This window comes from Epargyreus clarus, unplaced genomic scaffold (assembly GCF_041222505.1).
Source record: "Epargyreus clarus isolate Ecla_fem2 unplaced genomic scaffold, WU_Ecla_fem_2.2 ptg000027l, whole genome shotgun sequence".
NCBI classification, from domain to species: domain Eukaryota; kingdom Metazoa; phylum Arthropoda; class Insecta; order Lepidoptera; family Hesperiidae; genus Epargyreus; species Epargyreus clarus.
In genome coordinates, this window is record NW_027332234.1 from 10,794,414 (window position 1) to 10,821,577 (window position 27,164).

Here is a 27,164-nt window from a genome sequence, read left to right on the forward strand (position 1 = left end):
TATACGAAAGGAGAAGAATATTAATAAATGAAAAATTTAATTAATACAAAATACGTCGTGATCCAGCGAACTATGTGGTTTTCAACTTTGACTTCAGAAATATGTATGTAATTAATGGTTAAATAATGACTTACAGATAAACATCCTTGCAAACAGTGGCCCCAGTACGCTAACTTTCGACCGCTCATTACGAGATGGCAGGGGTTGGCGTGAGTGCGGCCATCGGAATCACATACGGGCATCGCCGGTTGTGTGTTGCAATTGGTTATGTTTACTGTAACAAATATTATTTATGATTATTACATCCCTAATACCACTGTGATTACTAAAAAAGATGTCAATTTTTGTAAACAGCAATCGTTTAATGAAATAGTCCATAGAATTTTATTGCAATTTAATAGATGTTGTAAATGTTTATAGTACATATAAAGCAAAGTATCAGGACTTTATGGGGACATGTAACGCAAAATAACTACACATTATAAGGATTCGTGAAAGATGATGTAACGATACTTTGACAGTATTTGGCCTTGGGGTAAAATTTCACAAATTACAGATGTTTACTTAAATTATTATAATATTACTAGCTGAACCGGCAAACGTTGTGTTGCCATATAAATAAAAAAATGTTAAGGGTGAACAATCCTTAGCACTTAGCGGTATGAAAAATAGATAGTAGCCGATTCTCAGATCTACTGAATATGCATATAATATTTGGTGAAAATCGGTAAAGCGTTTCGGAGGAGTACGGTAACTAACATTGTGACACGAGAATTTTATATAAATATTTTATATCATGGATATATATTTTATATCATGGAGAAGGACCATATTTTTCCTGAAAGACAAATTCATTTTGCGTCGGGAGCGGAACGAATCCACTGCTTTTAAAATAATTTGAGACATGTAGCCCTAGTGAAGCACGTGGTGGTCTCACCGCACACGTGCTGCGGGCAGGCGGCGGCGGCGGCCTGCAGGCGCGACAGGCACACGGCGCGCGCGGGCAGGCAGGCGCGCCGCGCGCACGCCGCGCCCGCGCACGCCGCGCCCACGCCGAACTCCAGCTCCGCGTCCGTCGCGCCCGCGCATCTGCGGAACGTTGAGCGCGTGCTTATTTTGCATGGTTATGTGACTTATGTTTTGTATCGTAGTGTTAATATAGAGAGTAGTAGATTAACTCTTGTTACTTAGATTGTAGTAGTGTCGCTTATTATTTATTTTTACCTACTAATTTATTTGTACCTTTTCTTTTTTTTTATTCTTCTCGAGGGGGAAACCTTCGGTTCGAGCTCCCACTCTTACCACCCGCAACCCCAATAGCCCTTTTAGTCGCCTCTTACGACAAGCAGGTGATACTGTAGCCCTATTCTGGTCCCGGAACTACAGGGACAAATTTATTTGTACCTACTAATATTTTAAACAGCTTTGTCATATTCATGAATTTATACGTTACACAAAAAAAAAACAAAACATTAACTTTGCAATCATCTATAGTTATCGCGATCTTACTTTTTTTATTTTTTTATTTTGTAGTAAGTATTTCGAGTTACTTAATATTTTTACATGAAGTTAGGTACCTACTTAATATTTTTTACAAATTATTTGCAAACTTTCCACTGTGATGTCAGGAAGTATAAAATTACGATATTATATTTTTTTTTTAATAGAAGATCTGAAACTTTGTTAAATAATTAATTAATTAATTAGATTAGATATTTTGTTATCATTTGTACGCCAATAATTGGTACAGTAAGCGTTGTTCTCAAAGTACAAACATCTAATATTGTAATCCTTACTGACAAATGAATAAATGATTATGATTATGATTATGATTAATAAAACTTTTTTGCAATTTCTTTCAATTACATAATCAACTTTACAATTTTACTATTGTAATATACTAAATTGTGAAATTTGGTACAATAAATAATATTCGATCACTTTTCTCATATTCTACTAAGTAGTTGCGGTAGTAAAATAATCTACACATAAATGCTAGGTACATACTTGGCGAGGCAGGCGTTGGGATAGAGGCGCGCGGGCGTGCGCGCGGGCAGGTGGTGCGGCGGGCAGTTGCACGGCAGCCCCGTGAGCAGCGCCGCGCGGCCGCACGCGCGCCGCGCGCACACGCGCTCGCCCACCGCGCACCGGCACGCGTTGCACTCCATGTAGTACTTCTCGCCTGGTGATACAACAAATATGCCGACATTTTTATGCCCTTTAATATTTGTCTGAGTAATTCCTTAATTAACGTAAGTTATAACAGATTTTAAACTACCCTCTAATATCAAAGGTAATCTAGCCCATTCTATGATTTTTGCCGATTTTTGTTTTACGGTTTAAGATATTTATTTTCTAAAAGAGTACAACTCACTTACATAAGAAAATACATGTTCGTTTTTCATGTAATCTTCGGAAATCTTCGAGTTCCAAGTTTAAATCTGGATCAATCGAAAATCCAGATTGACACGAATAATAAAATTATTATTATCAATCTACCTATCTAAATTCTAATACTACGAAATGCAAACTATATTCAAGTTTCAAATAAATTGATAATTTATATGTATATAAACATTAAATATATTTTCCAATTTCATTACATAATAATGCAATAAATACTTACCATGTCGAACAATTTTATCATGTAGTCGACAGTTATCAAGAGTAACACTCGGCAGAGGCTGACAGTGGCCCAGCCCTTTCGGTCCACAGCGACACACCTTGAAACAGATTTTCTGAGACGCACAGGGCATAGGAACCCGCACCCACGACCCCATGGGCGCTATGTATCTACTTCCATCACCTGTAAAGAAAAAATACTTTTATATCACGGCGTGCGTAAATTGACGTTTTACGCACGCTTCGCGTGCGCAAAACCCCCATTTCCGACCCCGTAATATAAAATTTTATACAACACGCGGACGAAAAATGTTTTTCTGACTCGTGTGATTGCAGTCCTCGCCTGCGGCTCGGCCTGCAAACTCACACTTGTCAGAAAAAAATTTTTCGTCCTCGTATTGTAATGTACTATTGCTTGATACTTAAGTCCTTGTATCATAGATACATATATTTATAGCTAAGAAAATCAATAATAATAATGTACATAATCCTAGTCGTTACAATTGTTATTAGTATTTTGGTACGAATATACACGTACAAACTTTTTAACAACTACATAGTTTACAATTAAGTTAGAATCCGACAATTTATTGATTTTAATTTCTTCATCATCAAAGGAGTGTCGCACTGTGGACATATAATAATTTTGATATGTTTCAAGAGGTTTTGAAGAGAACATGTTTGTACCAACACAGTAACAATAATAATTTTCACAGATAATACTAGATGGCGCTGTACAAACTTCTGAATCACGCTAACGAGTGTACGTCAAGGATTGTATTTATATCAGTAATCACTGCACTTTATTACCATTACCCGAAATACTTACTTAATTTTTGAGGGAATCTTTGAAGATTCTTTTATAATACGCAATTCTACGAATATCAACCTGATGTACATGTAATGATGTTGATACTCTTAATAGCAATAGTTTGAAAGGCAATAGATTAGAGCCAGTATGGTTCAAACAAGGAGATAGTACTGCCGCACTTATTTGGCTTTTGGGATGGAAGCGAGTGGATGCCGGCTGACTTACATATGAGCCAACCATATTATTCCTGAGGAGTGGTAACGTCTGTATAGAGTTGGCGATAGTGGACGACAATGAGAACTTACCATCAGGTAGAATGCGAGCTCTTTCGCCATAAAATGTTACAACAATAAACTATGCTATAATATAAATAGTAACTGTAATTTAAAAAAAGTTAAATGTCCTCTTATTTAATAAATGCAATAAAAATCTTTTTGGTAGCATTTTGACAGATGAACTTTTATTTTCGTAAAAGTTAAAGTTGCAAAAATCAGGGAGGTTACCATCAGGTAGCGTACACAATTGTTTGCTACTTCTTTATTACTTCTGTAGTATAAAAAGGAAGAAATAACGTTGTTACCTAAAGGGCATCCATCAATACACGTGTACCGTGCGCACGCGCCGCCGTGCAGGCAGTTGCGGTTGATGACGCAGATCTGCGTGGCGTTGCACGGCGCGCCCGCGCACGGTGACGTCACTGCTTCCCTCGCCGATAGTAACGGTGGTTCGTTGCCTGAAATGTTTATGAAGCGGTAATTTTTTGTAAATATTTCTGACATTAATAACATAGGTCTGTAGCTTGGTGACCGGACTAATAGTACCAGAATAATGCTACGGTGACTAAAAAGGGCTTTCGAGGTTGCAGATGAAGCAAGGTGGTGAAGAAAGGTGGGAGCTCAAACATAGAAACAACAGCCTCAGTATGTGTGACCGCGTATCTATGTAAATCCCCGAAGATGTGGGTAAAGAATACTTTTCCCTACACAGAGATAAAGAGGACCGCCGAGCAGGTTTTAATGAGGTAAAGAACTTGAAGACGCTGTCGTCGACTCCACGCACGACGACACCGGCCCCGCAACCCGCTACAGACGGCACGTCACACTCACTGGGCGCCATGTAGTCGGCGAGCGGCACGCAGGGCGCGGCGTGCGCGCGGCGCGGCGCGAGGCGCGCGCACAGCGCCGCGGCCGACAGCCCGCGCGCCGCGCTCCACTCCACGCACGACACCGGCCCCGCACCCCGCTACAGACGGCACGTCACACTCACTGGGCGCCATGTAGTCGGCGAGCGGCACGCAGGGCGCGGCGTGCGCGCGGCGCGGCGCGAGGCGCGCGCACAGCGCCGCGGCCGACAGCCCGCGCGCCGCGCTCCACTCCACGCACGACACCGGCCCCGCACCCCGCTACAGACGGCACGTCACACTCACTGGGCGCCATGTAGTCGGCGAGCGGCACGCAGGGCGCGGCGTGCGCGCGGCGCGGCGCGAGGCGCGCGCACAGCGCCGCGGCCGACAGCCCGCGCGCCGCGCTCCACTCCACGCACGACGACACCAGCCGCACGCACTCCTCCGCGCACAGCACGCTGCTGTGCATCTGGTGATCAACGAAATAGTTGGCATGATCATTTAATTGGTCATCGTCTTAATCATCGTTATAATGGTCGGTTACGTCAACAGGATCACCATCATCATCGTCGTCATCAAAATTACCATGTTTATCATTGTCTAAGTGATCGTCATTGTCAACACTATAGTCATTATCCTCATTAAATTCGGCATCATTATCAACAACAACGCGTCTGTAGTCGTCGTCACTTCGTTAGGTAAACAGACCGAAACAAAAAAATAGGTTTAACATGTATTGTTACAGCAGCAATAAGAGATGTTTGGTTAGAATTGTACAGAAAAACAACATCTATTTACTCTACTAATTTACCTTACCTTCGCAGTACAAGGTTTGACATGTAATGCACAAGCCACGCTTTTCCATACATCAGTGTTACATTGGCTCGAATTCTTCAACGGTAACTGCAGACCAGCGATGGACACAAACCTTGAACAATTGAAACAAATCAATGCAATTTCTACGTAGATAAAAACAGAACTGAACTGAGTGGGAAATTAAATTTTGCACAAGCTTTTTGACGTTTAACGGCCGTCTATGTTCAAATAGGAATCAACTACGATCATTACTTGTCTATCCTGTTTTGTCTTCTTCAAGAGCTCTGCTATGTTATTTAAGGACATGCTTCCATGTAAACAATATCCAGAGATGGAACTAATTTGTAAAAATCTTACACTTTACGTTTTAGGAAGCGTAAAACTACTATATAATTATAAAAATTGAAGAAGTAGCTAAACTGTTTATATTAATCATAGTTGACGGCTCTTCTAATTATTATTTCTGGAAAATATTTAACAATATCTTACCCACTGCCCTTCTGCTCAGCAACAGCTAGATGTGCGTCCAAGTCGGCTTGAGCACTACACGACCGAAACAACGTGGTCGGTCGGTTGTTCAGTTGACTGCAATACGTGAGCCCCGCACAACCCAAACTGCATGGAGTATCCACTGGAAAAAAATATATTACCAAGGTTTTTAAGTTGTACAGAATAGCATAACTCACATACAGAATGGCATTATTTTTCGATAATACAGATAAACTTTCTACGTACATAACATGAATATACTAAATATCTTTAATTTGCAGAGCAAAAATATTGAAATGTGATTAGTAGTCACTGACAAAAACAACAATTTCGCTTCAACGAACCTTCTTCTATGCACTCTGCCAACTCCAATTCTTGAGGATCTCCTAGACAATCATTATAGAACTTCTGCCAGTTAGTTTGCCATTCGTTGTTAAATGTGCTGAAGCATAGTCTTCGACAGTTTATTGTTGCAGCCTGAAAAACAAGTAATGAAGGTTGCTTAGGAATTGTAATCATTCAAATCGGAATCACATTATTACAATAATACGTCGTAGAAAAGATCAAGTAGGTTCAAAAGTTCAATTATGGTTAGGCAAAACAAGAACGTTTGGAGAAAAGTCTGAGTGTTCACCTTTTGACAGCAATGTAGCTTGGCCACATCATGCGGTATGACGTCTTTGGTATCCGGCGGAGAATCTTTCCTCAAGAAGCATTGCCACATGCCGTCATGAATGGCAGGCGCCCCGCACTCCTGCGACAACGCCTCGGCAATCTCCTGGGATTCTCCCGTGCGGCGCAACACTGTCTCACAGGTGGACCGGCATTCCTGGCTTGGAGATTGCTGACAACAGGGTAAATCTGGAAATTAAGGTTAATTGTTTAAGAAAATCTGTTACAGTATAAATTACTACTGGCATTGTATTATGTAAAATATATTTTTTTGCTTCTTTATAGATTTACCTTGTCATAAGGTAGACATGCCCAATGAGAGATGATAACCGTCGGCTGCAGAATGTAATTTATCTATAAGTTACCATATAGTTGTTATTGCTATTCCACTGTGTTGCATTGTTGCATGTATACCGAATAGTGAGTAGCATAGAGTGGCAAACAAGCAGTGTAATAGGGTAGTGTGAGTGGCGGCAGCGGCGCCAGGGAACAGCACCAGCAAGTTCCCTGGCGCCGCTGGCACCTATGGGAACGATACGATGGGAATCAATAACTCAAACTCATACGTACATTTGGAAGTATCCGTATGTAGTGTGGACGCAGTGAGGTCCCTCAAACAGTGCACCAAGGCGGGCGAGTGCTCACACGCGTCGACAGCGCGCTCCCTGGCGCCGCTCTCGCGCCCGCCCGCGCCGTGCCAGAGCGCACGTTGACACGCCTCGTGGCAACTTAATGATTGGGTTTGCGCTGGAAATCAATAACTCAAACTCCGACGTACATTTGGAAGTATCCGTATGTAGTGTGGACGCAGTGAGGTCCCTCAAACAGTGCACCAAGGCGGGCGAGTGCTCACACGCGTCGACAGCGCGCTCCCTGGCGCCGCTCTCGCGCCCGCCCGCGCCGTGCCAGAGCGCACGTTGACACGCCTCGTGACAACTCAATGATTGGGTTTGCGCTGGGAATCAAATTAAAATATATTAAATTATTAACTGTATATTATTTTTTAACCTTTAACCTATTAGTTACAAGACTTCCAAACTTCGAACGTCACCGTAGTATGTTAATGTATTTAATTAACAGATGTAAGTACTTAATTAAGCAAATTAATGTATGGTAGCTACTATATCAACTTCGGTAAATATTGATTTCTTACGATGAGGTTATAGAAATCTATCTATCTCTCTATCAGTTAATTATTTCGAAAACCATTAATTCACTACATTTCGAAAGTTATTATTTGATTCATCGATAAATTGTATTTAAGTCATAACTGCAATTAAACGGTATCAAAGGACGATAACCCCTATATTTGATGTGTAATTTAAGCAATTCAAAACAGAGTGAATGGATGTTATCATTGTTTATTTAAGGTTATCAGAAATGTACTTACATTTGATATATAGGTACTATTATGATTTACTCTTTAACTTTATAGTTTACTAGAAGTAATGGCCTCTTATTTATTACAATGTTCATGATACATTACAAAAGGAAATGAGGACGCATTCAATTGAACTAAAGTGGTTAATAAAGCATAGATATGCACCGAATTCAAAAATAAAATAGTGTAGCATGATATTTATTAGAAGTTATTATGGAAAATAACCACCCACCAGGGGGCTATGATCACTTAGTATTATGAGACAGAGCAATTGAACTATAACCACAAAAAGCACAACAAAATGTGTAAACTTTTGGATTTTTGTCAGGTGTCCGTGAGCAGTGCCGTTTAATACCCTGTAAAATAATGACCCGCGTGGAGTCTCGGATACCATACTGATTTGACTTAAAGGAGATTCCGAATTCGATCCCCCCCTCGACTGATTTGATAGATTGGTCTCAGGCTCTGTATGTTTTTGTACTCGTATTTATGCGTGTGTAACACCCAAAACACAGCGAATCCTATGTTGACGAGGCCTATGAGTAATTAGAAGCATCAATTATTAAGTAAGTATTTATGTTTTATAAAAACATACAACAACACCACTGAGCTTCTTGTTGCCGCTGCACGCAGTCGAAGAAGGCGATCTCGTCGGACCTGCGGCAGGCGGACGAGAGCGCCCGCGCGTCCCCGGCCGTCGCGCACGCGTGCCGGCAGGACGCCGAGTGGCCCAGCGCACAGCACGCGCGACCCCACCAACCAGACCCTGATAGCACCTCTGGAATCATTTTAAGAGAAATTACACCTTCCTTTTACGAATGTCGATCTCTTGAAGAGCTTCAAGGTTCGCTTTCCAATTTTTTCCGATGTATATAAGAAATTTATAATCATTGACTATTAAGGTGAAGGAAAACTGATGTTATCGTTAAGATTAATATGGAAAACTAGAAGAAAGTTTTCCAATAAGTTTTTAGAGGTGGCTACTGTCTGAATCTATTTAATTTTAAAACAAGTCCCGCGTCTATCTGTGAAATATATAAAGGTAGTAGAACCCTTCGTTCTTTAACTGCGGAGGCGTAAAAAAAATATGGTTAGTTCCAAGTGGTGTCTTAATAATTAAAACACTTGAGTAGTAAGTAATCATAATTTAAATGCAATGTGATTCTTTGAATTAAATTATTCGGTTTATTGCATGACAAAAAGCGTAGTGATCAGTGGCTCCGGATGAATGGCCCAAAACAAAAATTATAATCGTGCGAACTAGTTTTGAAAGTACCTTGGTCAAATTATACAGAACTTGGTTTTTTACCCACCTTGTATTGTCTGGTTCATGCATATCCAGAACTCTATCTGTAAAGAAAAAGGTAATGACTATAGATCGAACATTTATTTTTGTCTTTTATTCGATTTCTTTGGTCTATTTATTTGGTGGTAATTCGATACAGGGGTAACCGTCGAGCATCTCGAAAAGCTTCCCAATTACAATACAAAGCCGATAGGCGGTTTATTGACTACCGTAAAGGTTCAATAATGCGCACAGATGTGTGTGAATAAACCATATCGCCTTACAAGCTTCCTTCAGTTTCGAGATGGAGTTTTTTATGAGATTGAAGTATCAATCAAACACAATCCACCTGATGATAAGTGGTTGAGGTATATGGATATTGGACATCTGTAACCAACTTAGTAGAACAGCGTCTCTGAAAGCAACTATAGAAATATTGTAGCTTCTGAGGACTAAAATACTCATCTCAGGTGTTTTCACCCAGTAAATTTACCCTGGTATTAAACAATTCACGAATAATTAAAATGTTAAGCATATTCCAAAATTATCTTAAAATCTTTCAAGTTAAATACGCAAACATTATTACAGCAGGTTAAACTCATAAATTATGATTTCCGACATTTCTGATGTTACCAACGATAAGGTGAACAATTAATAAATTATTCCAAAATTATGTTATTTGTAGGTATACTTAGTTTAACGAGCCATGAGGCAGGGTCGCCATGTAGTGATGTCGCAGGTTCTTGTAAATTGAAAGGCGTCTTGCTTTAATGAATGCTTTATTATAACTAACTTAATACTACTCTAAACCTATCTTATATTATAACGCCTTAGCACCGCACTACAAATATTACTTACTAGATGTGGCCCACAGAATTTGTAAATGTTGTGTATTCTTTCTTCTCTCATAGCTGAGTCTGACGCTATTTCAACAAGGGACATCTGAAACAAACATGACAAAGATGATTTTACCTTAAATCGTCCATAGGCAGAAACTTAATTTCAAATAGAAAAAATCAAATTTTCTCACAAATTTCAATGCAGAAAATAAAGTGCCGTTATCGATATCCTAATAATCCTTGTTACTTTTACCTTTGAAGTTGTTTGAAGACAAGTGGGCAAAAGGTTCGTACTTTTAAACTCTTTAACTGATCCGAATTCAAAAGGGTTGCTACAAAAACTTTAAGCTGTTTTAGTCTTGGGAAGAGAAAGTCGGCGATTTATGTAAGGCATTTGAGAGTTTGATCTACGATCCTACAAAGTTATTTATAAATGTGTATGTTGTAGTGTAATATTCCTGCGGTAGAATGTTTCAAGTGCAGCAGCAACTCTACCTCACTTTTATATCTGTATAATGTTGCTGAGTTTGCTTTGACGAACGATTAGAGATAAAAAACAATTTGATCGACTAAACTGTTAAACTCATCGACATACTAAACCAGCACTAAGTATATAGTAATTAGAAGATATACCTACCAACTAATTTTGCACCTCGAAATAACTTGTTATTATCAAACAAATTACAATTCTACAAAACGTCTATCAAAACTTTTTAATAACCAAACATATTAAAAATCTTTGCATTCCATTTGAATAAACAACAATCATGGTAGAAAATTAAACAGTTACAGATAGCATCAGTCTTAAAAAGTTATTTCGCGCTTCGCGCTCAAAATTCCGCTAATTATTTCGTTTCAAAAATAATTTCTACAGTTCATAAGCAATAAATCAGAAGCCAGACACTTCGCTGTAATAAAATTTACGCAACGAGAGGGGACCGTGTTCAAATCGGAATAAACACATGTCCGTTATTGGGGCACGTTAGACGCGGCTAATGAAATTAATTAACTTACGAACACATTCTGACTACGGCCTCATGTTCCACCGTAGTCGTCTCTAATTACTACCAGACAATTTGGATACATCTGTGTTTTATACATTTCCTGAGGGAATTACGGAACAAGCTTAACCGATTTTAAAATGCAGAGGCCCTCGAAATTAAGAAAAGTAGCATAGATCAATGAGCTTAAATTTATTTTTTTAATAGTAAAGTAGTTAAAAGTTGAGCCATGCCAATGACTTGGGGACCCTCTGTTTTGACAAATCGCCCTTTTAATAATCCCTTAGGCAATTTTATTTGTTGAAAAGGGTAATCTTAAACAAGGTCACAAAGTACTTCGGTAAACAAAGATCGCGATCGACTTAACCTTTCCTTTATCTCTATTCAACAAATCTTACGCTTATTTGTATATCATTATCACTGTAAGTGTCTACAAAAACATTAATTTTGTATTTATACATCTTAATTGCAATTAAATACAAAACTGTATTTATAATCACGTATTATTTGCTAAACAAGAACATTATCACATAGTTAATATAATTTCAAGAAATGAGTGTTCCATGGGTGATTAGGTAGCAGCATCCTGGGTTCACACGTTATCTCCGCAGTGTTAATAAGGTTATCTCTGAGACCCACATTCTTAAACAGTGACGACAATTTATTACTTGTTACTTGATGCCTTATAAAACCTTCTCTTACTCTCGACACGTATGACAAATAAACCAATATAATAATATAATGCTCGTATATCTGCTTTTAAAATTATTTGAAAGAAAGGAATGTAAATCGACTCGTCAGGTATTTCGAAAAAAAATGTCTCTGTAAAGTTTATACGAATTTCACACAAACGCCACCGAATATATTTTATTTCAGTTTAAAAGCTCTTACTCCGACTTTTATACCGCGTTGCTTTTCTTAAAGGTTGTTGAGTTGCGCCAAATAAACAGCTAGACCATGACTTAGTACACGTTCGTTGCACTATGAACGTAAATTAAAATCGCCATTATGGTAATGGTCGCAGTATTCTGAAATAATTTCACAAAGTTTGCTCTGTATTTCAGCCCACACCGATTTAAAAATTAACGAACTTCTTTAATAACGAGTGATTCTTTATTAATCTACAGTAACGATGAGAAGTTTTTCTTTATAATATAGGAGTAGTAGACGAGCGTGCAGTCCACCTGATGGTAAGTGGCTACTGCCGCCCATGGACATCTGTAATCAACCCCAGATAGGATTAGATATTCCTTCCTACCTGAGGTCGGCCACAGATGCGCCGCTACCCCTGAGGACTCAGCTGGAACGCCTCAGAAAAGTCTAACACTGCTGTTATTAGGTTGAAATAGGTGTGGCGGTGGTGCAGCCGGAGTCGAACCACAAAGGGTTCTCTACCACCTTCTGGTAGTAGTAGGTAAAGTTTGCAGTCTACCTGATAGTATGTGGCTACTGCCGCCCATGGACACTTGAAAATGGCGTTACAGTTACGTTGCTACCACTAATGACTAAGTTAAAACACCTCGGACGAGAATATTATATTATCTGATATATTGTCTACTTTACCACACCTGCTAATTGCAACCAGTTAAAATAAGAACTTCACAAAAAACGGACCCTAATTATGTAACTTTTATAATAATTGTAAAGTAACATCGTTTATGATAAATAAACGAATGTTTGTTTTTAATTTCTAATAAATTGTATTATATATGTTGCGCTATTGATAACATATTAATTTTATTATACAGCTTCCTTATCTTAAAGCAATAAATGTTTTAAAATTGTTTTATAGTAATATCTGATAACCTTTGCCACATAGAATGTGTCAATCAAAGCTACGAAGTACGGAACTAAAAGGGGGAACGAAGACCCGTTACATAAATACATGTAATGTTTATAAACATTACAGTAGAAAAGTATGGAACCATATGGCATTGACGAAATAATATATACGAGTAGGTAGACAAGATTTTGAGCTACTAAGTAGAGCGCACTGTAAATCTCAGCTCATCATAACGTTACAAGTGTGTAAACTGCACTGTTCAACGAATGAACCTAAATCTAGTTCATGCTGCATTATTCCAAATTAAAACATTACACTGTAATGAAATACTTTGTTAATAACTCAAAAGTGATTTGCATAAGTACCGAATCACCCACTCAACAGTGGGATGATATATTTATTCTATAATGTTTTAAATAACATTATATTATTATGAATAAATATTATAAATGCAGGGGGCATTCGACCACCTGTTAATCTGCCCGGGCAAAGACGGTATCCTCGAGACCCGAATTTCCTGCCCACCGCTGTTGACATTGCCGCAATATATGTGCGCCCGGGGGGTAAGACGTCCCAGTGATAGATTGATAGAAAAGTGATATAATGTAAAGCTTTTATGTTTTCTTTTATTTTATATGCAGAGCGGTTTAATTACCTTAACGACACTTCACTAAGGAAATGGTTACCAACAAAAATAATACGAATTATACCATAATTATACGAACTTTGATAGTACAAGATCAAGTCATAATCAATTCAGATCATAACATATTTGAACGATTAACCTTCTGCCATGAAGCCACACTGCATGGAACAATGATCATTGTATACAAATCAGGCACCGTTGAAACAAGCGCGACCAACCCACACCATTGACGACCATCGTTTATACCACAATGGTGTCGCTAAATTGCCACGTAATGTGCTTAAAATTTCAAATAGAATCGATAAACAAAATAACATCAATATTACCTGTGGTGTTAAAAACGTTTAGAGAAGTTGTGGCTATTGATTCCAGAAAAAATAACTGTATTAATATGTAGGATAGGAGATATTATGTAGGCGTTAAGCACCGCATGTTTCCATAGTTATCATCATCGACCCATTCATATTTATTTTATAATATAATAAGTTAACACGGGTCTTCTCTCAGAAAAAAAGAATCAAAACCTCTACCTGTCAAGCGCGTTTTTGACATTAGTATCTTTAAGAATGTTCTAGCAAGGTTTCAGGCAAGTTTCATGTAATACTTTTTTCACTGTAAAAACCAACTATAATGTCTTATTTCGTTAAATAAATGTGAGAAACGTGTCTTGCATTTGCTTTTATTAACTAAATTTAAATCTCTTGGAATCTGCGAATTGGGTTATACATTATTTTGTAAATACAAACATTCTTCTTAAATATACACAGACATACATAAACACGAATAATCTTCATATTAAACTTTTCCCCTTACAAATGAACTATGGAATTTTAAAACGGTCGAACAAAGCCATCAAGCGACCAATAATTCAATATAGAAAGAGTAGGTGCAACAACTGAAACAAGGCGTCATTGTATTTTTATTCATGCGCCGCGCCGGCATTCGAAAACATCGCTTATTATTCAATCCGCGGGCGCCATTTGTCATTGGCGACAGAATAAAAAGTGTTCCGCAGTATCAGCGATAGGAGGTGGTCTCCCATAATATTAGCATGGAGACAATCGGGGGGATGGTTGACATCATTGCTGGCATTGAACGACGGTCGACAGTCACGCGTCCTGTGTGAAACGTGCGTGGCATCCATCGGCTTTATGCAGTCTCGGATGCTTCCTGGAATATTTCCGAACAATATGCAGGTCCGGATAGAAGAAATGTTCTGTGGGAAAGCGATTCGGGTTTTTTGTATCTGATTGATATCATCATTGTCTTGTAAAACTTTGTATTTTGGTAGTACGTACCTACACGCTTCACAACTATATTATATACCGATCCTTGTCGGTTAATTAATTTATATTTATAATTTCATATCTGCGATATGTGAAACTATCATTCAGAAAATAAAATAAAAAAATTCAAAACGAACATTAATTTACAATAAAACTATAGAGCTTATAGAGAGACAAACAACGTAAAGTGAACAGGATTAACGCTTGCAGCAGACAAAACGTCGCCAGATCGCCACATAAGCTATAAACTTGACAAATAGGTACTTCACGTGAGTTAATAATACCAGAGGTTGGTAAATGCAGCCAGGGGTCGAGAACCTGTGGTCTGTGACAAGTAGAGCCATTCACATTAGACCAGAAAGACAATGAATCTATTAGGATTCGGAACGTACCTCCACGACCGTTTTGCATAGCATAACGATGTAATAGTAATAGCGCTAATAAAATTTAACGGCTCGATGCTCGGTGCATTCGAGACAATTGAACGCGATATTTCATATTTTACATTCACTCCATTGTGCGCTATGGTTTATTCCTATCCTGTCCAATTATGCAAACAAAGTAATTCAAATTGAAAATGGATGACGCGCCCATTCATATTCCAAATTATGATATCGTATAACCGACATAGCTATTCTAAAATTTCGTTTATCTATTGAAGTAAGTTACTGTAATTACTAATATGATTTATCTATTCCTAACGCAAATATAGTCACCAAATCCGAGTTCAAACTCCATTCTAATATCAAAGGCTATTTTACGCTTGTTTAGCAATTTGGAAACATTAAACAAGTCCGGTGCAGTGTAATAAAGAACTCGCAGCAACACTTCTAATTAAAACACAAAGGGCTCGGTTGACATAATAAAACATGGGCAAGCGCACGCCGTCGAGTGCCCTAAATAGTTTAGCAACTACCCGCCTGTAATTATTGCTACAGGGAAGCCGACGCGACGGCTTGTCTCTACTTGGGCTCTATGCGTCTAAATTGAAACCCATTTAAGTCTATGTACACGAATAAATAAAATGTAAGTGTTTGTCTTTGATTTGTATATGAGCGCTACTTTCTAAGCTTGATGTTATTAAGCACATGCCAATAAAATAATGTACGAGTAGTATAAAATTTAGTATTTTCTATATTATGTAGAGTAAGTATAATTTTGGTAAAATGTTTCATTAAAAATGTTTATTTTTGGGCCGATAACTGAGACAGAATAATAGGTAGATTTCGAATATGAAAATAAAGCCTGAAAAAAAATGGATTAGGTTTAGCCTTGGCCAGCAGCTCTAAATTTTCCATTTCTACACAATAGATCTAAAGATAAAGATGGTCCACACGAGCGACAGTTACGGTCGGCGATTGCCTTCGATGGTCGCTGTTGACAGGCGGTCGTTGGCTGTCCCTCATTTATCAGTTTTATAAACATTCTCGGCATAAAAGTGTTTATTTCACTCCTTGTAAGATCTCTACACTAATAGATAACTATTACCCCTAATGAACATTTTCCGAAGTGATAGCCCTAATCGTGTCACGAAGTGGCAGGTTGGAAATAGCGGTCTTAGCGACGTCTGCAATCAAAGGACGGAATCAAATCGCTGCTTCCATCAGCGCTTTGATGTTTCTTTGCGAATTACTCTTATTGACGCACTTTCGCTACGTTTTGCATAGCTTCACGGGGTTCCTTTTTAAATTAGATTTGAGCTATTTGTCATACATTAACACATCTATTTACTACTACTTTACTAATTTTGTCTTGATTAACATTTTACAGTAGAAAAGGTGAATTATATAAAAAAAACGATTACTAAGATACCCACATTTAGGCTAAGTTATCTGTAGTTGCTGTGTGTTGTTGATATTTCGCAATAACATACAATATGCAGGCAAGTAACATTTTATATACTGGCGACAAATCCACGAATTCCTTATTTTCTAGATAACTACACTCGATTATCATGTGAAAATGTATTCCGAAACTTCAAAAACAAAACTTATAATCAATTAACTCCATGACAAAACAAAGCGGATTACTAATTGTAAAACTGCCGAGGTCGCTGCTCTAAATAGCCGGCTCTCCGAACGCGTATCAAAGGAATAATTCACAAACACTTTTATTAGTCAAACTTTAATTTAATACGAGACGTTTATGAGGACGGAACGTTCACGGTGCCGCTTATTAAGCTAAGCCCGAGAAACTCGTGTTTATCTTACTACATATATGTTCTATATCTAATATGTACTTAAAATTATACGCCCATAATGATTATTTATATTAATTCGTTTACAATGATATCACAAACCATTAAATTGATTTGAAACCATATGCTTGTTTTCTTATTTATGTACTTCTTTTTGATCTTCATTTATTCTTTATGATACATATTATCATCCAATTTTTTTTTTCTGAATTATCTGAAAAATAACAGTGAAAGATTTAGAAATGCCATGGACTACATTTCCCCAAAGCAATTTAGATCTACCTAAAAATCAAAAATCGCAAGATACGCAGGAGTGCACGTCAGCGTCTCCGCGGGCGTGTGCTCATAGATAATAAACACTGAACGATAAAGTTTAGCCGAGCCGTCCGAGACGCGATGACAGCGGCGTGATAAACGACGTGACAGTATCATCACACAAAGCGTTTTGGGACAAGATAAATATAGTTTTTCAGACACGTTTATTATTATTACATCACGTTTTATTACATTACATTATACGCGCTGCTTCAAAACAAATAGTGCACTTCCAACGTTTATTATGAATTGTATTTCTTTTTATACGTCGTTTGTATACATGAAAGTTCACTATGAAATATTGCTTAGCATTAAATGCACCGTTATATTATTATGTACTTTGTTGTGTTAAAAACTTTTTACTGTTAAAAACTGTAGGTTGATATATAAATAAAAAGTAAAGAGTACATTCATCATTTGTGACAAATTTTTAAGGCAACTGTAAATGTTAACTTTTCCCGTCATAATTATATACACGTGTAAAGCTTTTTGACTCAGACTTGATGGTATACGGCATTTAATGATTATCACAACACATCCATTACTGTTTAATTTTTGTCTATTCATACATGAAGTTTTAAAATGTATAAAATGTAAATAAGGCGTATTTTCATGTATAGACAACAAAATAATTCACTTACGTTCAAACATACTCGTATCACTGACAACAATCAATGGATACCGTCATACGACATGATTCATGTGCTGCTACAATAACATCGAACTCCGTGAACGATATTATCTTACAACTCTACAAATTGTAGTTTACGCGCTACGTTAATTACAGTTTGGTACTTGTAAATACCATTCTGCTTACTTGACGGAAAATGAGTATTTCTCCGTGAAATACATATCTCCGAGAAATAGATTTGTGTAATCTTGTCAATAATACAAGTCAATTCTGAATCAAAATTAAACACTGTTACGAATTATTATGAAAAGGGTGTACTTAGTGTAATTTAAGTATTTAACATTGACGTTATTATGTGTCTTTACCTTAAAAATCAGCAGGTAGCATTTAAAAAACCATTGATGTTTACGAATTAATCATTAAAACAAATGTCGAGTCGAACGCGCCATACGACAATAAAAAAATTAATAACCATAAAACAATTTTGTAACACGGAACATAGTAGAAAAAATCAATGCTAGCTTATAAAAAGTCCAATACAATACAATAAAGAAACGCCCGCCCATACCCACGCCGGTAACGTAACGACTTCTCGGAAGCGATAAGGACGCGATATAACTCTTGTACGCGACGTATTTTTCAATATTCCCCAATAATATGCACTCGAAGTCATCATACAAGGGACTCAGTGCCCGGCTATGTGAACTTGGCACCCGACTTTGGAAAATTGAACTTTTTTTTTTATGATACTTATAGACTATGGTAAATAGTTGTTTCAATTTTCCAAAGTCGGGTGCCAAGTTCACATAGCCTCGGTGCCCTTATATCGTATTTCTAGGTAAACATCATCGTCATCGTCAACAACCCGTTAATGTCCCACTGCTGGGCACGGGTCTCCTCTCAGAATGAGAAGGATTAGACCATAGTCCACCGCGGTGGCCAAGTGCGAATTTGTAGACTTCACATACCTTTGAAAACTTTTTTTTAAGATTTCTCAGGTATACAGGTTTCCTCGCGATGTTTTCCTTCACCATTTAAACAAGTGATAATTAATTTGTAATACGCACATAACTTTGATAAATCAGAGGTGCGTGCCTGGGATTTGAACCTCGGACCCCTACATCGAGAGATCGAGTTTGTTAACCACTAGTCTATCACTGCTTAGGTAAACTCTAGGTAAACAGTAATATATTATTACGATGCATGCATTCCATGTGGAACCAGCATCAGACTGATGAATGTATTGTTTATTTATTATCTGTACGTGATTTTCATTGGAATTATCTTATTAGAAACTACAACTAAGCATTGACAACATTGTTTATGGGAAACTGGGGACACTTGATCCCCCCTTTTGTTTTTTGACCACTATTTGGTAAATATTGATACGATTTTAGATATATTGGTACTGAAATACGTGGAATTTCATTGGCTATACTAAGTATAAAAGCTAATGATATCGGTATATAAATTTTGTAACCAGCCCAAGAAAACTTCGTATAGGAAATGATACCATGTGTCCCATATATATGTCTGACTTGATCCCCCCCCCCCTCTGGAACACTTGATCCTGAGGGAAATAAGTCTCCTATATTTTCATATGATACCAAAATGTTTTCATTTTGGTATCATATGAAAAATATGTTAAAATTGATTTATCATTGATTTTTTTGTAGATAAAGTAGCAACAACAACATATCCACTGTTTTGATAAATCACATATACGAGTAACTATGTTTTCAGCTAACATTACTTAATGTTCCTATTATCACAGAATCTTATGGTTGATATTTTTTTCCTACACCTTCTATTCTATTCTCATATCTCCCATAAGCAAGTGTACCAAGTGTACCCTAGCTATACTGTGGTTATAAAAGTATATTGTAAAAAAATCGACTACTATGAACACTATTCTATGAAACAGACATTTAAAAACATAGATAATGAATAGTTTAAAAGTGTTACTTACCCAAAATAAATTTACTAACCAATTATTTAATCAAAATGAAAACTTACGAAAAATATTTTCCTGCGACACGAAACACACAATCATCCGCCATCTGCTTAAATATCAAATTGGTCAAGAGTACCAAGTTTAGAAAGTTATAACGTATCATAGACAACCAATTTTGCCACACTCAAATCATATATTGTTCACAGAAGCTCTGTAAATCCAGTGTACCAAGTCTCCCGTAAGGATCAAGTGTCCCCAGTTTCCCCTACATTAAATGCTTAAGGTGTTTTCTTACATCTTTAATGTGCATACATAAACCTTACTTAGTTAATATTCATTACTTCTATGACAGTCAATTGTGCTCTAATGCAGGAAAAATAACCAATTTTAAACAGAGCCAGTTTCAAAGAGTCACAGGAGTCCTACCTAAAAACAGTTACATTTATATGTAGCCACTAGCCATGTCTTTGAATTCATATTATGTAGGAGTCTCTTCCTACGTTTCTGAGTAGAATAAATTAATCGTAGCAAATATAGACAATTAAATAACGGTGAAAAATATTTCAGTTGCAATATAATTGCAAAAATCACATTATAACTTTTAAACGAGTATTATTATTTATTGTTCTTCTATATGAATCATCGTAAAGTAACCATAAATAAGGTAATGTAATTACACCAATAAACATCGGTAGTATTTGGGAACCCCATTTTAAGACAATGCGGGCTCAGATGCGATGCCGTTGCATTCGTCATACGAAATTAATGATAATGTTTCCTAAGTACATCTCAATAATTAAAATATTTTATAATGCAAGTAACCAATAAGTATTCTATAATAAATTTCAGTAGAATTTTCAATGTAAGTAGGTATACCTTAATGATAATCACATTTACGGCTATTGACTTAGAATTTCTTCGCGGAAACAATTTATATCTACACTTATGTCCGCCCTATTAGGGCAATACACAGTTATTTCAAATTTCAAACACTTATTTATTATTCAAAAACTAAACCACAACTCACAAACCAAATAAACAAAGGTAACTTCAGTAAACTACCATAATTGCGACAATTTATAGCGCCTCATATGTCGCGTTCAACATAATGAGGGTTACAAAGGTGGAAGGGACAGAGTGCTCAATAACAGCGTAAATAATATAGGAGCAAACATTCTTTGACGTTTCTCCAGTTCACGGTGTCGCCGACACGGACGTGGGACGGACGCGCGGACGGACAGACTTGAAAGGATTTCAGATGAGTCTATTTTCACCCGCTTTGAACGTCTCCGACGCATTAGTTTGTTTGTTTTCGCAACTTTCAAGTTGAAGGGGAATGCAACAAGAGTGTAACCGAAACCAAAATACTCGTATTTTTCACTAAATTTAGAGTCAACTTCGTCCGGATGACAACTGAGTGTTGAATGAACTGACTGCGATGTGACTGTACTTTTTAGCATGTTTTAGCTTTTATAAACACTTAAGTAATCAACCGTAATAATTATATTGCAAAGGCATACCTACTTATTTTATGTGAAAATATTTACGTTCAGAAGCTTTAAATTCGATCATTTAAAACAATATTTAGTACAAACATTGAAACACATAAACTTCTGCATATATTATGTACCTAATATAACTTTTTTTTGAACATTTTAGTAGCAAATTCGGGTCACTGTGGACTTAGTTAAACGCCGAAAACTTCAATCTGAATACTTTAAGAACTAAGTTTGTCACGGACGATCGCACGATGCTAAAGTTGTCCTTTCGTGATCGGGATTCGCGTCACGAAAGCTGAATTCTCGGCACCAAGGGAATCAAATCGCAATCGAATTTCCTACTGTGAATTCTGTTTACGCTCTGAAATTTTACGCGCATACCGAGTTATCAATATATTCAGTACAAAACGGACAAAGAAACAGACACAAGAATGACAAAAGCTTGTTTGGGTTTTAGAAAAGTGTAAATTTGAAAATCACACTCTTAAGGATTTTTTTATTTTAAAATTACAGACAAACTCGTCATTTTTGTATACTAATAGATTTTTTTATATTTAATATCTAAAACATATGTATAATATAATTATTACGTATATAAATGTTTTTGCAACAAACTAATTTTTAAAAATAAATTAACTCACACTTTCGTCTTCCACGTTATGATGCGTACAAACATTTTGCATCTACCTATGCATTTATATACAAATGTACCTACTTTGAGGGTGTAAGTACTACTAAAGTAGGTCCTAATTAGTATTCACATCATGGATACTAAATCCGGGCCCAAGAAACATTTATTTTACGTTTGTAATTTCATTCACTATGTGGGAGGTAATCCGTAATCTTATTACTTTTCATCGATTTTTTTCAACCGCAGGATTATCTAAAATATATCATAAAAATAAAAATATATAATTACATTATATCGCCCATATCACTACAAATTAAATGTCTGTAAAATGTGTACATACTCGTATAATAATAATACGAAAAACTAAAAACCTTTTTAGGATTCGTAATCTAAGAAGCAAATTAGGTTATCGTGAAGTTGGCGAAAATCTACAAAAACTTGCATCCCCCGGGTATCATGTTTAATCCAAAGGAAAGTTGGGATAAACGTACCAGAAGTTGTCCCTACGTGATCCGATTTAAACAGTTTGGATCGGCGTTTCTTGTTATAAGGTAAAGATTCCCAGTTCTTATCTCTATTTTTTAATATCTTGCAAGAATTGCTGTACTTACTAGGTATTTTATTTTATGCTCTTTGATTACAAAACACTCTTACAATTTAAAGAAAAAAAAATCCCATTAACTAGCTAAGAAATTAACCCTTTAATGCAACTAAAACTTAATCACGCCTCCTTCACAATCAATCAATTCAATCAGCACATTTCGCTTCGGGTAAACGCCGCAAAAGTTGTCAATACGTGACTGGAATCGGATGATCCGGGATTGGCATCCGCGTCACGGCGGCGAATTCGTAGTACCGGGGGACGCCATGATTGTCACGTCATCGGGCAATTCGATTGGCAATGTAGGGTCTGTTTACTATATAAGTACATATTGAATATTCAAATTATTAATAATTCATCTTTGATTTTTCAATGTATGTACATTTTAATTTAGAGTATATTGTAAAGATTTTAAAGACGTTAGAGTTTTAGTAATCAAAATTATTTATATGACGCCCTACATATTACTATGTATACCTATAATTACAAAATATTTTTATAATACACATCTCATTGACCATTATCGACATCAGCAGTTATCCTGTTAGTTTTAATTATAAAGGAAATAAATTGTTTTACAAATATTTATTATTAAAAGGCATATAGCAGTAAACTATGTATTGGTTACTAAAGAATACTCTTGAAAGTAATAATATGAAGTCACCGATTAGGTTCGAATACTTTCATTACATGAAAAACTTTCCCATGGTAAAATTGTATAATATTTGATGTCATCATTTTTACCGCTTATCAATAGACGCAAGTCCTCCAAAGTTGTCTTTACGTGACTGGAATCCAATACACCAAAATTGGCATCTTTGTCACGTTAAAACGAATCCAGAGCACAGGAAAAAGCTGTGTGTCACGTTGTTTATTATTAACTGACTTCATTACTCTGGTTTACGTGTGAATATTTAAAGTGAACCAGGAAATTTATCCATATAAGATTGCAGAAAAATCTTAAAACTTTCAAGAATTTATCGAAATTCCCGCCGTTTCCATAATTATTTTTGTGATAAAACTAAGCTTGTTAACAGCTACTAAACTAAGAAAAAAAAATCGTAATAAGATGAAATGTTTAATATTTTATCAAGTCTAATTGAAACTCTAGCAACGTTCTGAATTCACAGCGATATTCTTAGCACCTGCTACCGCATCTGCAAGTAGGTTAATCTATCATGTGGATTAAGTGATTGATGCCACTCCTAGTCCTATTGGGAAACAAATATAGGATAGTACATATACCTACTTACAAAATTAGTCTAAACTCTACATCAATCGTAGAGTCCACATTTGTTGATATTTTTAATTGTGCAGTTACTGTAATTACGATAGGATTTTGATAAACCCATTACTTTACCACTCCTCAAAAAGCACACATATTTTAATTAATTATTATTTCACCTTCTGAGGAATACTGCGTCTAGCCTTCTATCTAGACGCAGTTTTCCTTGAGGTGTTTCAGCACGACTGAAAAATTTAACAAAATGTTTAAAAATTGAATTATGGGCTGGCTTAATAAAGTAGTGTGAAATTTTCTCTTATACGTGGTCGCGGTTAGTATGTAAACTACTTAACGTACTAAAAATAATTTAAGATTATATATGAAAAGTTTCACAGATTGATAATATAAACCAAGTCTTCCAAAGATATTAACCGAAATGTTATTAGTAAACTCGCACCTAGCTCAGTATTTATTATTTCAGGCGTACAGCTCATACCTATATCATATCTATGTCATCATAAGTAAATTTAAGAGCATCTGCGGTGACCGGCAAGTTGGCTCGCGCGGGCCGCATGCACGATTACTTCAAAGGTGCCGCGCTCTTTGAAGTAGCCGCCTGAAACCGCTACGCGCCTACTTACTGAAATGATTAAAGGCGTGAACTAGATATTTTTTTTCAAAGCGACACTTTGTGAGAATCAAACGGACCTAAAGTTCGCATGTTTTAGTTGAATGTTGTCGTAGCACTTTAAATAGAACGAGATTTTTAAAGGCAGTAGTATTTTGAATTTCATACTATCAAAGGTTTTTATAAATTTACGATGCTATTTGCATTTACGGTATGAATTATATGCTGAAAACGTAATCCAAATTATACATTTCTACTAAATATGCATAAATTGTATGGGATAGTTTAGTGATTAAACAAAATTCTCCAAAATTCTAGGGACTGAAAAAATTAAATATATGTTCTATATAATTAGAAATAACTATCGTTATAAAAAACTTTAGAAAAGAAATTCATCACAAATAACAAAACAAACCCATCGACCAATATCAGAAACTTCCAAAAACTATATTATTATAACCTTAAGAATTCAGACTCAAAAAAAAACATGAAATACGAACAACCGATGATACCGCTGTTTGCATTTCATTTTTTTACAACTTGCTCCACCCCTTTTATCAGGAGACCCTGAAATTTATTTGATAGAGTAATTCTGTCTGAGCTTCGTAAACTATTTTTTCGGCACTACAAAGAGCCACGATAACTTACGATGCAATATTTCATCTGACTAGTTTGCGTCATGTATATAATAAACGGCCATGTTCACAGGTTGATTCGCACATAATTATCTTAGCTGGTGACTACGTTAACGAACGAGTTTTCCAGGACAATTCCTTAAAAAGAACAGTGGTTGTTCTTTTTAAGGAATATCATGGACTCTGACGAAAAATAATTATGCATTAAACAAGGAATATGGAATATATCTCAATGGTATTTTTATATATTAGTGATACTTTTTAACAACAAAGTGGGAACTGATGACCCAAGTTTGACTTTAGATAATTTATTGTTTTAAATTAACTAGTGCAAGTGTTCTCAAAAAATAGTACCTATCATCATCGAAACGTTTTGAAATAACACCAATAAAAAACGGACCTTGGTATCATATATTTTTGTAAAATCCTCTATACTCTTATATAAAAGAAAGGTTCTATCCTATCGACAACAATTTCTCAATTTCACGTTTGACACTGTCTCAGTATTCTCTCGTCATGGTCTTCCTACCAACATATGGATGGGAGCAACTGTTTCAACACTACGTTACTCCCGACTGGCGTACTCACAGCCAGTTCATAAGTCAATGTTTTACACGCCTTACTTTGTAAGAGAAAGAGTTTTGTGTTTTATGAATCCATATTTTTCCGAGGAACGATCAATCACTTTTTTGTAAAAGGTGAAGTAACGTATTTGATAAAAAAAATATTAAGGCTTTATTCTTATGTACCTACATGTATTATTTATATGATCTCCGCAGATTATATAAAATTGTATATATGTCAAATTGGGCACAGGTGCACTATTGAGGTGTTTATTGTTTTTTTGTAATATAAAATGAGCAAATAAGCATACAGTCGACTTTATTTGTAATCAACCATATATAAAATTAGAATCATATTATATCCGTTATATAACCACATATTAAATTAACGTTACTTTCAGACTATTTCATTCCGAGAATTACAATAACTCAAGCGACACTAAAAACAAAAAAAAAACATTAGGTACATACATTGTATTGTAAATATATATTCCCCGCTAACGAAGAATTACTCCCTATTTTTCCCTAGTCACCAAAGTTCGTGATCTATATGTCTATCTAAATTGTCAAATTAATGTGATAGACAAATGGTTAACATTGATTACTATCGCACGACGTCAAAATATCGTTCAACCATTTAATACATCTGTTCACAAGCCTGAACTACAGCATGTTTCAGCGCTGGGCGATATGTTCTCGGTCCCACCCCGATGCCGTCCACCGTTCACTCACTGCCACTTCGTAAATGCACCCGCGAGCTGTGACCTGAATATCTCAATCGGCTCCGCATTGCTAAGAAATTTAAACTTTGTGCAGACTTGTACTAAATATTTTAAATTGATAGACTAATCGTACATAATGTATATAATATATAGCTTAGATATTAAAATTTACCACTGGTAGTTAAAATATCGATATAAATATTACAATCTAATAGATATGGTAAGTAAATATACTATTTTATAAAGATAGCATGATAACATTCCAATGTGTTTGTCAAACTTTCTATATACCTGCCCTGCTGTCATCCAAAACAAAAAAGGTCTTAACAAAGTTAATTTCGAAGTATAGCATCTGAAAACTAAAAATAGTTACAGCAGGTGATTTGAACACTCTTATATATTTACTACATAACTTGTACAATTCACCATTATTTAAGAAATTCATGATTATTAGCCAACACTAGGTGACTAAAGTATAGTTATTGGAACTATGTTTAATTATTGCGATCGTGATGTCATTACCCCTATCCCTGCGACGTGGCTGGCGGCCATTACGTTATACATACGACGGTTTCTCCCGACATTGCAGCGTCAATTACTCTTACAGGGTTGACATCATCTATTAGGATTTTACTATATTTCTTCAGTTTTTGTCCATATTTAACGTTTTAAGTACATCAACCTTGTTCATACGGCTGCTGAAAAGCTAACACATTTTCATCTACTGAAAAAGCAATAGTGCTTTTTTTGGTAACTTAAAATTTCGTAAGCTACAAAGTCACCTGCTTGGCGAAGTGGTCACAGTAAAA

The 27,164-nt window shown here is 36.3% G+C and overlaps 1 protein-coding gene across 1 annotated transcript in view; it reads right to left on the reverse strand.

Annotated features, from left to right (window-relative positions):
* The window catches only part of Reck (Reversion-inducing-cysteine-rich protein with kazal motifs), a 42,413-nt gene that overhangs the window by 1,223 nt on the left and 14,026 nt on the right, over positions 1-27,164 (reverse strand). The window contains exons 4-17 of the mRNA XM_073088814.1: positions 10,058-10,141; positions 9,228-9,264; positions 8,510-8,692; positions 7,312-7,488; positions 6,496-6,722; positions 6,206-6,338; positions 5,862-6,003; positions 5,373-5,484; positions 4,860-5,025; positions 4,014-4,166; positions 2,627-2,806; positions 2,008-2,182; positions 938-1,089; positions 135-274 (exon numbers count right to left, since the gene is read on the reverse strand). Coding sequence (XP_072944915.1) covers positions 135-274; positions 938-1,089; positions 2,008-2,182; positions 2,627-2,806; positions 4,014-4,166; positions 4,860-5,025; positions 5,373-5,484; positions 5,862-6,003; positions 6,206-6,338; positions 6,496-6,722; positions 7,312-7,488; positions 8,510-8,692; positions 9,228-9,264; positions 10,058-10,141 — 2,061 coding nt within the window. The remainder of the gene's footprint in view (positions 1-134; positions 275-937; positions 1,090-2,007; positions 2,183-2,626; positions 2,807-4,013; positions 4,167-4,859; positions 5,026-5,372; positions 5,485-5,861; positions 6,004-6,205; positions 6,339-6,495; positions 6,723-7,311; positions 7,489-8,509; positions 8,693-9,227; positions 9,265-10,057; positions 10,142-27,164) is intronic.